Source organism: Lampetra fluviatilis, chromosome 40 (genome assembly GCF_964198595.1).
Source record: "Lampetra fluviatilis chromosome 40, kcLamFluv1.1, whole genome shotgun sequence".
In the NCBI taxonomy this organism is placed as follows: domain Eukaryota; kingdom Metazoa; phylum Chordata; class Hyperoartia; order Petromyzontiformes; family Petromyzontidae; genus Lampetra; species Lampetra fluviatilis.
Window position 1 is genome coordinate 5,012,108 of NC_136314.1, and position 14,612 is coordinate 5,026,719.

Below are 14,612 nucleotides of genomic sequence, written 5' to 3' on the forward strand. Positions count from 1 at the left end.
GGCACGGACAACTTCATTGGTGCGCGCACCTATTTAAATGAGCACTCGGTGGAAGCGGGGTGGGGGTGGTGTGTGTGGTCACGTGGGGCCAGGCGCGGCCATGTTGCTACGGGAATGTCGCCATGGTTACCTGCGGGGTGACGTCATCAAGACGTCGCAGCCGCTCGCCCCCTTACCAAGATGGCGTCCGCGATGCGCGTGCGAGGGTGGAGACAGTCGTCCCCGTGACGCCTCCAGGCGGGCGACTCGGAAGCGATGGAGGTATGCGGCGGCGGGCGAGCGCGGGGCCCACACACGAACCCTCGCTTACCTGCGGCGGTATCCACCTGTCCCCCTTGTGTTCGCGACCTTTAGAGCCTCGTCCACCTCGCGTCCACGGCCTTCCTGTCGTGTATTGTCGATGCCCACCTGTCTCCTTGTCCACCTGTGTGTTTGTCCATCTTTAGCCTTGTCCGCCTCTCGTCCGTGTCCACCTGTAGCTTCGTGTCCACCTTTGTGGCAACCTATGCCCGTGTCCACCTCTCGTCCGTATCCACCTGTGGCTTGCGTGCCCACCTGTGTCCAATGTCCGCCAATGATTGCGTGTCTCAACCCGTGCCCTGTCCTACTGACTCTGGCCGCGGCCACGGGTGGCCGCGGCCACGGGTGGCCGCGTCCACCCGTGGCCGCGTCCACCCGTGGCCGCGTCCACCCGTGGCCGCGTCCACCCGTGGCCGCGTCCACCCGTGGCCGCGTCCACCCGTGGCCGCGTCCACCCGTGGCCGCGTCCACCCGTGGCCGCGTCCACCCGTGGCCGCGTCCACCCGTGGCCGCGTCCACCCGTGGCCGCGTCCACCCGTGGCCGCGTCCACCCGTGGCCGCGTCCACCCGTGGCCGCTGAGCGCAGCAGCTCGTTAGTGGCCGCACAGATTTGTGTTGTAAACATCACCGTGACAATTAGCGTGGCAATTACAGGGCTGCAGTTGGGTTTTTAAATCCTTTATATTAAGTTCGCTTGCTTAGGACCGTGCAAATCTTTCGGTCGTTTTTTTACCCACTTCCCGTGATCCAATCGAGCTGACATTTTCCACACAGACTCGTTGTGCGTGCCAATTCATGTTCGTGAACATTTTTTTCCAAAATTTTACACTTTTTAGGACAAAAATATTATATTTAATTACCAATTGCTTCATGGTGCAATGCAATCATCTGACCCATAGGTGGCAGCCATCTCAAGCCAGAGGACGAGAGGACTCTAGCCGCCACGCATATAAAGGATTTATAGTGAAAAACTTTGTTTTTACGGGTTATACTTGTTTTGTGGCCAGGAGAGAACTCCAGAGGCCAGGATAGAGCAGCAAGCAAGATAAAAGCAACTTCGCCTTATTACCGAATGGGTGTACAGTGCAGTGTAGAATTCTCAAACCAGTTACTCTAATTTCCTTTTCACGATCATTTTGGTTGCCGAGTGAAAACATTACTTTCGGTTCACTTTAAAAAAAATCACAGTTGCTGAGCATAGGCCTATAGGCCCACCACAGTGATCAGCCAGCAACAAACAGCACTTTTGAGGGTGAAATAGAGAAGTGGAACACGATTTGTGAATTGAGCAAGGCTAATATTGTCAGAGCTTGGGGAATAGAGACGACGAAGATGATATAATATTTATTATTTATTTTTACCTCCGTGACTTTACCGAAAATACGTAAGAGGACGAAGATGATGACGGAAGAGCGAATTCCAAAGTGGAGCAGTTTGTGCCCTGCAGTTTGGAGCGGTGGTGCAGCGGTTAACACGCTGCGCTACGAACCAGTCGACCGGAGTTCCATTTCCACTCACGGTCAACGCCAGTGACTATTATCTGAACCGGTCCTGGGCCTCCCCTAGATCGACTCGGCCTCAAACGAGTAGCCGGTGCGGTGTGTAAACAGCACTGCGGAGAGAAAGGTGGCCGGGCGTGATGCTGGCCACACCATCCCCTCGTGGTGTGGTCAGAACCTGCCCCAAAAGTCTATTAAGTATTTAAGGGGATATTTTGTCTTAATTGTTGTTGTGACCTAGTGTGGCGGTCCAACGCAGTGTGAATGAGACGAAACGGTGTCTAATAGTTCGAGTCATTAACGTGGGTGGAGGAATAATTGAGTGAAGTTCAGAGGAGCGGTAACCGTGCTAGTAGCGTTAGCAGAGTGATACGGAGGTGACTGATCGCTGGTGAGTGAGCGACTGGGGAATGCTGGATCACCGCTTTGCGTTGAATTCTATCCGCTGGTGCAGTGAGGTACATTAGGAACTGGGTGCTGCAGCCTGGATAGAGAGCTCCAAGCCGTGGGAATTGTCTTTGGTGTGTGGCGAGTGGCCCTGGTGAATGTCTCTCTGTGCCTCTCAGAATCTAAAGCACGTGAAGGTGGTGATGGCCGCGTTCAGAGACGTGGCGAAGCAGCCGGTCGCTCTGCGCGCCAGGATTGGTCCCCAGATGAGGTCTCGCCACGGGGGGGCTTACAGCCTGGTGCACACCGGTGAGAGCGTCGCCCTTACCCCGCCAGCCTCGACTCACCCACGCGCACTCGCCTCGCCAGCCCTCGTTTACTCACCCGCACCGCAGCTCGGTCGCACTACCTGACTCACGCACACGTCACCAACCCAGGCCCTCCCAGGTCTCACCGCACCTCACCAGCTGTCGGAACGCATCACTACACATCACCCTCACCTCGCCAACCTGTGACCTCGCCAACCTGTGACCTCGCCCAAATCTCATACCCGCTGCCCGGCACCCCCACCGCCCCTCCGTTGTGTGCGACAGAGTGGTCCTACCGGGACGTGGAGCGCGCTGAGTCAGTGGTCTGCAGCCTCAGCTACAGCGTGTTCCGCGATGGGGCGACCATTGTGGACACCAGCCCAGCGGGGGGGCCCACGGAGATGCACGCGGAGTGAGTGTGGGGGGGCGCTCCCCACGAGGAAGTGGCTCGAGCCGAGTGGATTGGCCAATTTAGTTAGTTGTTAATCAACTCTACATTCTAATCGATTACTTTTCTTTTGCTCGACTACTCGGGCCCCCTGTGAGAATGGAAGCCGCTTCTGCACCCTGCCTCGCGAAGGCGGGAAACTCCCCACAAGCCACGCCCAGCACGACTGTGACGCTGTTGACATCGCCAAGCCCCTCCCAGCGGCACACGTGGGGAACAGACGTGAAACTTTTTCCCTGTTTTCGTACTCTCTGATTTAAAGTCGAGTAATCGAAGTGGCAATCGGTAGAGGGACCGCATGCTCGAGTAATCGGTTAAATTCCTCGACTGAGTGGACAAGGCGACGAAAATAGTTGTCGGAAAATGTCTGACACCGCACGCCATAGAGGTCACACCCAGGTGAATGTGTCATCCGCCTGGCAGGCTTGCCCTTGGCTAAGGGGCCTACCCAGTCTGCCATTCACAGACTGCGTGCGTCATTTGTGTGTGTTTGTGTGCGTGTGTGACCCGAGATTGATTTCCGCTCACAGCCACCAACACTAGTGACGATTATCTGAACCAGTCCAGTATTTCCCCTTTGGACTCGGCCTCAAATGAGTACCTGGTGCGGCGTGTCAACATCACTTGGGAAACAAAAGCGGCTGGGCATGGTGCTGGCCACCCACCGCCTCGTGTGCCATGCCGGCTCGCTAACAGTTCTTGCCCGAACCGTTTACTAAGGCTAAACGAGGGACCTTTGTCTTTGTGTGTGTGAAGGCTCAAGCGCAGCGTGTCCCCATCAGGGACTCTAACCGCCATTCTGCGCAAGATTGGGGGAAAAGGCGGCGCAGAGGAGAAGCAGTTCCTCGAGGTGATGGCAGTGATTGTCACTGCACGGCGTTATGCTGCGTTACGCTGCGTTACGCCACGTACCATTACACCAAATACCTTACCGTGTTGCACCATACACGGGACATCGCCGTCGCGTGCCGTTAGCATCTCACCGTGGTCGTTGTGCCGTCGTGTGCCGTAGATCTGGAATGGGAACCTCAAGGAGAAGAACATCGACCTGGAGGCTCTGGAGCAGCACGGGAAGTTCTACGATGACGGTGAGAACACGAGGAGTGTGGAGAGGGGAGACCGTGCGTGCGTGCGTGCGTGCGTGCGTGCGTGCGGTGGGGGGTGCAGTGTGACCCGTGGAAGGTGTGGTGTGACTCGTGCCGCACGCAGGGCAGTTTGGTGTGCTGGCCTGGTCCAACTCGGAGTCGCATCTTCTCTACGTGGCCGAGAAGAAACGCCCCAAGGGGACAACGTTTTTCCAGAGTCGCCCACCCAGCGCCAACACCGCCCAGACAGACGCCCCGGTAACACACACCTCCTTCACACAGACCCCCTTAGTACGGATACCCTTTAGACAGACCCTGGTACCACAGACCGACAAAAAGCTAAAGTATTATTCTGCATAAATGTTCAGTTTGCGGCTGCTCTACATGCGCATGTGTGCGTGTCTGGTGAATTCCCCCCGTGTGTGCGTGATGTCTGCTATGTGTGTGTGTGTGGTGTCCCACCGTATGTGTGTGTGTGTGTGTGGTGTCTCCCCCGTGTGTGTGTGTGTCGTACCTCCCCTGTATATGTGTAATGTTTCCTCTGTGTGTGTGTGTGTGGTGTCTCCCCCCGTGTGTGTGTGTCGTACCTCCCCTGTATGTGTGTAATGTTTCCTCTGTGTGTGTGTGTGTGGTGTCTCCCCCCGTGTGTGTGTGTGTCGTACCACCCCTGTATATGTGTAATGTTTCCTCTGTGTGTGTGTGTGTGGTGTCTCCCCCCGTGTGTGTGTGTGTCGTACCTCCCCTGTATATGTGTAATGTTTCCTCTGTGTGTGTGTGTGGTGTCTCCCCCCGTGTCTGTGTATATGTGATGTCTCCGCTGTGTGTGTGTGGTGTCTCGCTCCTGTGTATGTCTCTGCTGTTTGAGTGTGTGATGTCCCCCTTGTGTGTGTGTGTGCGCGTCATGTCTCCGCTGTGCGTGTGTATGTCTCTGCTGTTTGAGTGTGTGTGTCATGTCTCCGCTGTGTGTGTGTATGTCTCTGCTGTTTGAGTGTGTGATGTCCCCCTTGTGTGTGTGTGTGTGTGCGTCATGTCTCCGCTGTGTGCGTGTGGTGCTAGGGAGACAAGTTCCTGTTCCGCGAGGATTGGGGTGAGGCGCTGGTGAACAAGAGCGAGCCCGTGCTGTGCATCCTGGACGTGGTGAGCGGCACCGTGAGCGTGCTAGACGGGCTCCCGCCGAACATCAGCCCGGGGCAGGTGAGCCACTCGGCACATGTACACGATGCTCACCACCCCACTCAACACATGCACACGATGCTCACCACCCTACTCAACACATGTACACGATGCTCACCACCCCACTCAGCACATGCACACGATGCTCACCACCCCACTCAACACATGTACACGATGCTCACCACCCCACTCAACACATGTACACGATGCTCACCACCCCACTCAACACATGTACACGATGCTCACCACCCCACTCAACACATGCACACGATGCTCACCACCCCACTCAACACATGTACACGATGCTCACCACCCCACTCAGCACATGTACACGATGCTCACCACCCCACTCAGCACATGTACACGATGCTCACCACCCCACTCAGCACATGTACACGATGCTCACCACCCCACTCAGCACATGCACACGATGCTCACCACCCCACTCAGCACATGCACACGATGCTCACCACCCCACTCAGCACATGCACACGATGCTCACCACCCCACTCAGCACATGTACACGATGCTCACCACCCCACTCAGCACATGTACACGATGCTCACCACCCCACTCAACACACCACTCCGCACCCGATTAGCGTCATTGACTCGCTGCGCAAAATCTGCACTCGCTATAGTTCGTATTTAATATTATTATTATGACGTGTAAAGGTAAAGGCACATCCCTGAAAATTCTTACTCGTGTTACGGTTGATGTGGTGTGTAGTATTCAGCAATAGGGAGACAAAGGCGGCCGGGAGTTGTGCTGGCCACCACCACCCTATCTTGCCGTGTGCCGGCTTGAATAGGTGCTCTGCTAACAGCACTTGCCCCAACAGTTTATTGAGGCTATCGTGGAATCTTTGTCTTTGTGTGCGTGCAGGCGCTGTGGGCACCGGCGGACACGGGGGTGCTGTTTGTCGGCTGGAGCTCGGCACCGGGCCGCCTGGGCATCACGTACTGCACGAACCGCCGCTCAGCGCTCTACTACATCGACCTCTCCGGGGCCCAGTGTGGTGAGCAGTGTGTGTGGTGTATATGTGTGGAGTGCAGTGTGTGTGTGTTGTGCAGTGTGTTTTCGGGGGCGGAGTGGTTTGCAGTGGTTCGGACACAAATACGGCCACTCCAGTTTGATTCCCGCCCATGGCCAACATCGGTGATGTTTATCTGACCCGGTCCTGGGCCTTCCCTCAGTCGCCTCGGCCTCAGTACCTGGTACAGTGTATAAACATCACCACGAGGGAGACAAAGGCTGCCAGGCGTGGTGCCGGCCACAACACCCTCTAGTGCGTCGTGCTGCCCTCCCTCCGCGCTGCTCGCTAACGGCACTTGCCCTAACGTTGTTAAGGCTGTACGGGGCTTCTTTGTGTGTTGCAGTGCGGCTGTCCGAGGGCCAGGAGGATGAGACGTGCGTGTGGTCGCCACGGCTCAGCCCGGACCAGTGCCGCGTGGTGTATCTACAGAACCCAGCGGGGGGCCCCCACCACCAATGCAGCCAGCTCCGCGTGGTGTGTGATCCCCGCCTCCCCACCCCCACCATCAGCACTGGAGACTCAAACGTGGCCGGGCATGCTGTCGTTCCGGCCTTCAAAGGTGCTTGCTCAGAGCACTTACCCCAAGCAGCCTATTAAAGGCTACGTGGGTGATCTTTGTCTTTGTGTGTGTGCAGTACGACTGGTACACGAAGCAGACGCGCGTGGTTGTGGATATCGTGGCTGCCCCGGAGTCCGGTGAGTGTCACGTGACACTGCCCGTGCCTCGCCACGTGACGCCGCAACGGGCCGCTGATACTGCACTGGGCATCCTGCGTGGCGCATGTTCTGTGCGTGTCGCATGTTCTGTGCGTGTCGCATGTTCTGTGCGTGTCGCATGTTCTGTGCGTGTCGCATGTCTCGGCTGCTCGTCCTGTCCCGTGTTTCCACGTGTGCGTCGTGTGTCCCAAGAACATCAAGCGTCCCAAGTGCACGTGCATCGCACGTATCACATGTTTCACGCTGTGTATCCAGTTATATGTGTGTTCCGTGCATGTTACTTGTGCCGTGTGAGTATCAATGTTCATACGAGTTTAGAATTTTGTAACGTTCTACAAAGTAGTTTTTTTACTGAGTCTCCTAAGAGGGAAAGATTTCGAGGCACGGGGAAGCACAAAGAAGTGGAGGGCAACCAGAACTGGCTCCAAACAATTTCCCAAGCTCTGCGGTCCTATATCGGCATGCTCAGCCAACTCCATCAACGAGTGTGTACACACGTGGGAGAAAACCAGAGTACCCAGAGAAAACCCACTTGCTGAATTGCCATTGTACTCTGGCCAAAAACAAGGATATGGTGACCTTGACACCCGCAGGTTGGGAAAGGATTTTCTCGAGTGTGTGTGCGATCCACCAACCCTCGCTGCCTCCACAGTGTTGAGCTACAAGCCATGTGCGACATAGCCACTAGCGCCACTGTAGCGCCGCTGACGCGCGTGGTCAAGTGTTCCCACCGTGTGTGTTCTGTGTGCCGTGCTGCCGTTCAGCGGACGCCTTCCCGGGCCTGTACTGCGCCGAGCTGCCAACTCGCTGCTGGGCCTCTGACAGCCAGCGGGTGGTGCTGGCCACGGCATGGAGGAGCCGCCAGGTGAGGACATCCCGCGCCATCCCGGCGTTCCCATCTCCTGGCATCCCGGCGTTCTGGCATCACAGTGGTTTTTTGTGTCCCTCTGGTCTGGCGTCCTGGTGTTCTGGTATCCAACTATTCTACTGTACCGGTATTCTGGCATCCTGGTTTTTCCAAATATCAGTGCCCTGCCATCCTAGTTTTCCAGTGTTTCAGTGTCCTGGTGTTCCAGACTCCCTGTGTCCCGTGTTTCATGTTCCAAGAGTCCTAGAGTTAACCAAACGCCACGCTGACGTGTGCACGTGTGCGTGTCTGCAGGAGCTGGTGGTGGTGGACACGGAACATGGGGACGTTACTCCCATCACCGCAGGTACCCGTCACATGGCACCAATCCTACAGCACTGATCCCATAGTGTCGAGCGATACCTCAAACTTGTGGGAAACAGAGGTGGCCAGGGCTTGGTGCATGCCACACCATGCCCTCGCGTGCAATGTTGGCCTTCATAGGTGCGTACTAACAGCACTTGCTCTAGCAGCCTGATCGTCTATATGGGGATCTTTGTCTTGTTGTGTGTATGCGTAGAGGGAGACCAGTCTGCTGGCTGCTGGAAGCTGCTGGACATCGATGCTCAGGATCTCATGGTGGTCGCACGCTCCTCGCCCAGCTGCCCTTCTCACCTGGTGAGCTTCACTCGCACGCACGTGAACCTGGCGAGGTTGACGTTGCCGCTGTGCGATGAGGGTTGATGAGGTGGACGAGGTGTGCCCCAGGTCGCCGGGTTCCTCCCCGCGCGCTCCCCCGACAACCCCGTCCTCTGGGCGTCGCTGGACACGACCGCTGCTGCTGCACCGTATGACCCAGCGGCCGTGTCATGTGACCATGGGCTGCCCCCTCTCCTGGTGCCGCCACCGGGCCTGACGGACGTCAGCTGGAGTGTGCTGAGGTTAACCCCGCCTGCCGAGCAGCGGAACAAGGAATTCCGTGAGTTACCGTGGTTAATTGGGCTCCAGTCGCCACCGAATCATCATCATCATCATGTTCCTTGAGATCGCACCCCAGCCAATGACAAAACAAGTAGTCCAGAAGAGCCAACGGAATTGAGGAAAGCGCAGTGGAATGGAGTACCGCAGATACGTCACAACACAAGCAGCAGCACACGTGAATCTAGTAGAATCACATTCGAGTTGACGGTCTCTGTGCGAGTCTCTGGGTCTGTGCGAGTCTCTGGGTCTGTGCGAGTCTCTGGGTCTGTGCGAGTCTCTGGGTCTGTGCGAGTCTGTCCTCTCTGTGTGAGTCTGTGCGAGTCTATAGGTGGTTTATGGGTCTCATCTCAATAAAGTAGTTTGTCGATTGCACAGAAACCGCGTTGTGCGAAAAGTGTTCCCAAATGGAAGAAGCGTGTTCATCGTGAAAACGCGCTGCGTGAACACCGCACGTTAAGCGAAGACTTGGCGTACTTCTATGCCGCCACGGCTGCGCTCCCCGCCTTCACCAACCTACGCCAACCATCACGATGAAGTTGCTTTTATGGTTGTGGGGTGGCTGGTGGACAGTGTCTGGCACGATAGACTCTGTGGAATCTTTGTTTTTCCCACGCAGCCGAGCTGGACTATGAAGCCATCCTCGTCTGCCCCTGGAAGCCCGGAGTGGAGGTGACCAACAAGAAGGTTCCCCTGGTCGTGTGTCCTCACGGTACGCGGCGAGGCGTGTACCATCTGTGCGCACACACGGTGTCTGTGTAAGCACGTGGTATGTGGCACACGGAGGGGTGTGACTGTGTATCCATGGTGTGTGCGTGTGGGATGTGGGTGAGGGTTGCTGGCTGTGCATGTCTACGTTTCACTTGTCTCAGCGTCTTGGTGCTCTCCATGCGTCCCCACGTATCTCCGTGTCTCGGTTCTCCGCCACAGGAGGTCCGCACTCCGCGTTCGTTGCCGAGTGGAGCCTCAACACAGCTGCGCTGGTCAAACTCGGCATGGGCGTCCTCCTTGGTGAGTAGCAACTCAAGTGCTCACTCGCTCGCCCACCCATTTAATCAATCACGTACCCACTAACCCACCCACTCAGCCACCCATTCACCCACCCACTCTCTCAACCCCTCACCCACCCACCCACTCTCTCAACCTCTCACCCACCCACTCTCTCAACCACTCACCCACCCACTCTCTCAACCTCTCACCCACCCACCCACTCTCTCAACCACTCACCCACCCACCCACTCTCTCAACCTCTCACCCACCCACCCACTCTCTCAACCTCTCACCCACCCACCCACTCTCTCAACCTCTCACCCACCCACCCACTCTCTCAACCTCTCACCCACCCACCCACTCTCTCAACCTCTCACCCACCCACCCACTCTCTCAACCTCTCACCCACCCACCCACTCTCTCAACCTCTCACCCACTCACCCACTCTCTCAACCTCTCACCCACCCACCCACTCTCTCAACCTCTCACCCACCCACCCACTCTCTCAACCTCTCACCCACCCACTCTCTCAACCTCTCACCCACCCACCCACTCTCTCAACCTCTCACCCACCCACCCACTCTCTCAACCTCTCACCCACCCACTCTCTCAACCTCTCACCCACCCACCCACTCTCTCAACCTCTCACCCACCCACCCACTCTCTCAACCTCTCACCCACCCACTCTCTCAACCTCTCACCCACCCACTCTCTCAACCTCTCACCCACCCACTCACTCTCTCAACCTCTCACCCACCCACCCACTCTCTCAACCTCTCACCCACCCACTCTCTCAACCTGTCACCCACCCACCCACTCTCTCAACCACTCACCCACCCACCCACTCTCTCAACCTCTCACCCACCCACTCTCTCAACCTCTCACCCACCCACTCTCTCAACCTCTCACCCACCCACTCTCTCAACCTCTCACCCACCCACTCTCTCAACCTCTCACCCACCCACTCTCTCAACCTCTCACCCACCCACTCTCTCAACCTCTCACCCACCCACCCACTCTCTCAACCTCTCACCCACCCACCCACTCTCTCAACCTCTCACCCACCCACCCACTCTCTCAACCTCTCACCCACCCACCCACTCTCTCAACCTCTCACCCACCCGCCCACTCTCTCAACCTCTCACCCACCCACTCTCTCAACCTCTCACCCACCCACTCTCTCAACCTCTCACCCACCCACCCACTCTCTCTGGCCCCCGCGGGGCGCGTCTCCCTGTGCCGCCCCAGTTAACTACCGCGGATCCAGCGGATTCGGCCAGAACAGCATCCGCTCCCTCCCGGGGAACGTGGGGATGCAGGACGTGCAGGACATGCAGGTCAGTGGACGGGTCGTCGGTCGGGTCATGGTATTGAGTCGATGGCTCAGGTCATGGGTCGAGATTGGTTGGGGTCAAGGGAGTTGGGCCGCAGGTGAGGTTGGGTTTCAGGGCCGGTGAGAGATTGGGTCAGGGATCAGGTCGCGGTTTGGGTTGCAGGGTGAGGTCAGGAATGGTGGAGTGTAGCTGGAGAAGGTGGATGTGGAGCTGGAGAAGGTGGATGTGGAGCTGGAGAAGGTGGATGTGGAAATACGCTGCCTGTGGGCTAGAGAAACGTAGAGGTATTATGTGTGTGTGTACCTGTGTGTGTATGTGCCTGTGTGTGCGTCTGTATGCATCTATGTGTGTCTTTGTTTGGGTATGTCCCTATGTGTGTGCGTGCATCTCTTTGTGTATGCATGTGTCTTTGTGTTCGTGTGTATCTGAAAGCCTGTCTGTGTGTGTGCGTGCGTGCGTGTATATGGGTGTCTTTGTGCCGGTGGCACTACACGTGTACGCGCACGTTCGCCGTCTGCGTAGTTTACGCCAGCATGCGTCGCACACACGCGCGTCACACACTTGATCTTGCGCCACGCAGCACGCTGTCACGACAGTGCTGGCGTCTGGCGTCGGCGACCCGGCCCATGTGTTCCTTGTGGGCGGCTCGCACGGAGGGTTCCTGTCGGCGCACCTGATTGGACAGTTCCCGGGCTTCTACCAGGCGTGCGCCCTGCGCAACCCCGTCATCAACATCGCCAGCATGGTCGGGGCCTCCGACATCCCAGACTGGTGAGTGAGGGGGGTGGGGGCCCTCACGCACACACACAAGACAAAGGGTTCCACGTATGACCTCTAACAGGCTCTTGGAGGCAAGTGCTGTTCGTCAGTAGCACCTGTGAAGGACGGGCCCAGCACACGGGCCGGTGGCATGGCCAGCACCATGCCTAACCGCCTTTATCTCCCAATTGCTGATGTTTCATACTCACTGCAGCAGGTACTCGTTTATGACTGAGTTGACCACACCGCCCTCCAAACCCGGCGACCCGAGTTAGATGCTTACGGTCAACGCCAGTGACGATTATCTGAACTGGTCCTGGGCTTCCCCTAGGTCGACCCAGCCTCAAATGGGCACCTGGTGCAGTGTGTAAACATAGCCACTGGGGAGACGAAGGTGGCCGGACATGCCAGCCTTCATAGGTACTCACTAACATCACGTCTCATGAGTCTGTTAAGGCTACACGGGGGATATGTTGTCTTTGTAGGTGCGTGGTGGAGGCTGGTTTAGGTGAATACAGCGCAACCCAGATTCCCACCGCGGAGATGCTGGCCGCGATGCTCAAGCGCTCGCCCATCGTGCACATCGCAAAGGTACGCACACCTGTACTCCTCTACTCACTCTCACTTCTACTCACTCCCCTACTCACACCTGTACTCCTCTACTCACTCTCACTTCTACTCACTCCCCTACTCACACCTGTACTCCTCTACTCACTCTCACCTCTAGTAACACTTCTACTCACTCTCACTTCTACTCATTCTCACTTCTACTCACTCTCACCTCTAGTAACACTTCTACTCACTCTCACTTCTACTCATTCTCACTTCTACTCACTCTCACCTCAAGTAACACTTCTACTCACTCTCACCTCTACTCACTCTCACCTCTACTCACACCTGTACTCCTCTACTCACCCTCACCTCTAGTAACACTTCTACTCACTCTCACCTCTACTCACCCTCACCTCTACTCACTCGCACCTCTACTCATATAGCCTTTAACATGCTGTTGGGGCAAGTGCTGTTACTGAGCACCTATTAAGGACGGCACGGTGGGTGGCCAACAACATGTCCTGCAGCCTTTGTCTCTCCAGGGCAGCTGTTTTACACACCGCACTAGCTACTCATTTAAGGCCTTGGGGAGGCCCGAGACAGGTTCAGAAAAACACCAGCGTGATTGGTCATGAGCGGGAATCGAACTCGGGTCATCAAGTTACTACCGCTTTCCACACAACTTTATACTCGCCTCTACACACTCACCCACCAGTACAGACAGATCCCCTGTATCGCCTGCGCAGGCTGTTGGAGGGGCAAATGCTTTTAGTTAGCGAGCACCCATTGAGGTCTCACCCAACACTGCACACTCACGTGACCTCACACTTTCCGAGTTGCTCACCCTGCACAAGCAGCAGCAACACAGGTGTGTGCGAGCGTGGGATTGTGCAATTGTGATCCTGGGTTACAATGAACGAGGCGGCAGAGCTTTGGTAGAGCAGGTGGAGCTTGCCTCTCAAATGTGGTTGCTGTGGTAAGTTTGACACGGTTGCCGCGGTAACAGGTTCGCACCCCAGCGCTGATCCTGCTGGGTGAGGGCGACCGCCGCGTGCCGCCGCAGCAGGGACACGAGCTGGAGCGGGCGCTGCGAGCACGCGGGATCCCCGTGCGGTATGGCATCCGCGTCACGACACACGCGTCACGACACACGCATCACGACAGACGTCACGTGCATCTCTGAGTGTCCCCGCGTTCACGTGTCCCCCGCGTGTCCCCCGCGTTCGCGTGTCCCCCGCGTGTCCCCCGCGTGTCCCCCGCGTGTCCCCCGCGTGTCCCCCGCGTGTCCCCCGCGTGTCCCCCGCGTGTCCCCCGCGTGTCCCCCGCGTGTCCCCCGCGTGTCCGTTCTATCTGCAGGCTGCTGTCGTACCCGGACAACAACCACGCGCTCTCCAAAGTGGAGGCCGAGGCCGACGCCTTTGTCAACACGGCGCTGTGGTTCGGGGTGCAGCACGCATAGGGCCTCCACCACCGCCTCCTCCTCCTCATCCCCCGCTGGCCGTTCCTCGCACACCACGTGACGGCGCTGCTTAGGGCGGAGAGTTCCGAACGTACATTTCTTCTCGTATCACATGACCCCGGTAGCACGGTTAGAATAAAATTTGGGAGAAAAAGACAAAAAAAAAGGTTTTAATCTTATCACCATTTTGGTGATCTTGATGGCCCTTCGGGACCGATTCAAGGATCGGAATGCATGGGTATGGGTCGGGTCACATCGGGGTCGGGTGAGGTCAGAGTGACCTCACTGTGAGCTGATTTGTTGTAGTGTTGAGTGAAATTACAACGTGCGTAGTTCTTCACATGCGGTTCTTGGTGTGGTTTTTTTTGCGTGCGAGTTCATTACGCGTGGGTATCAGGTGAGTTCTGTGTGCGAGGACTCCTCCAGTGGGAGAAGATACAACGCCACTGCATTACGGTCGGATCTGGGTTCATACAGCAACCGCATCTCAAGAAGCTGTTGCAGAATCCGTAGGAAGTTTTTATTAGAAGCAGTTTGTCACAGGTTCATAGGTGTAGGATAAGAGTAAGTCGAGAGGCTGGAGTGCGTGGAGCGGAGTAGAGTTAGTCGCCCAGGGGTCGGGAACCTTTTTGACTGGGAGAGCCATAAAAGCCAAATATTTCTAAGTATATTGCATTGAGAGCCATATAGTATTTTTAACGTATAATAAATTAAATATGTCTTTTAATGCGACTTCTGGT

General features: G+C 56.6%; 1 protein-coding gene across 1 annotated transcript; it reads left to right on the forward strand.

Annotated features, from left to right (window-relative positions):
* Positions 1-115: 115 nt before the first annotated feature.
* APEH (acylaminoacyl-peptide hydrolase) lies at positions 116-14,205 on the forward strand. The gene is made up of 21 exons (XM_078874921.1): positions 116-261; positions 2,366-2,495; positions 2,780-2,906; positions 3,699-3,792; positions 3,955-4,030; positions 4,152-4,285; positions 5,084-5,221; positions 6,086-6,218; positions 6,580-6,710; positions 6,872-6,932; positions 7,718-7,818; positions 8,116-8,167; positions 8,381-8,478; positions 8,569-8,779; positions 9,398-9,490; positions 9,709-9,789; positions 11,017-11,105; positions 11,683-11,873; positions 12,347-12,452; positions 13,420-13,526; positions 13,770-14,205. Exons 1-21 carry the CDS (start codon positions 256-258, stop codon positions 13,870-13,872), a joined length of 2,262 nt encoding a protein of 753 aa, XP_078731047.1. The 5' UTR covers positions 116-255; the 3' UTR covers positions 13,873-14,205.
* The last annotated feature ends 407 nt before the right edge of the window (positions 14,206-14,612 follow it).

Excerpts from the sequence above, each read along its gene's own strand:
- APEH (XM_078874921.1), top strand. Across the intron at positions 7,819-8,115 it reads CGGCATGGAGGAGCCGCCAG|GAGCTGGTGGTGGTGGACAC; the intron begins GTGAGGACATCC and ends GCGTGTCTGCAG. Across the intron at positions 8,780-9,397 it reads GCAGCGGAACAAGGAATTCC|CCGAGCTGGACTATGAAGCC; the intron begins GTGAGTTACCGT and ends TTTCCCACGCAG.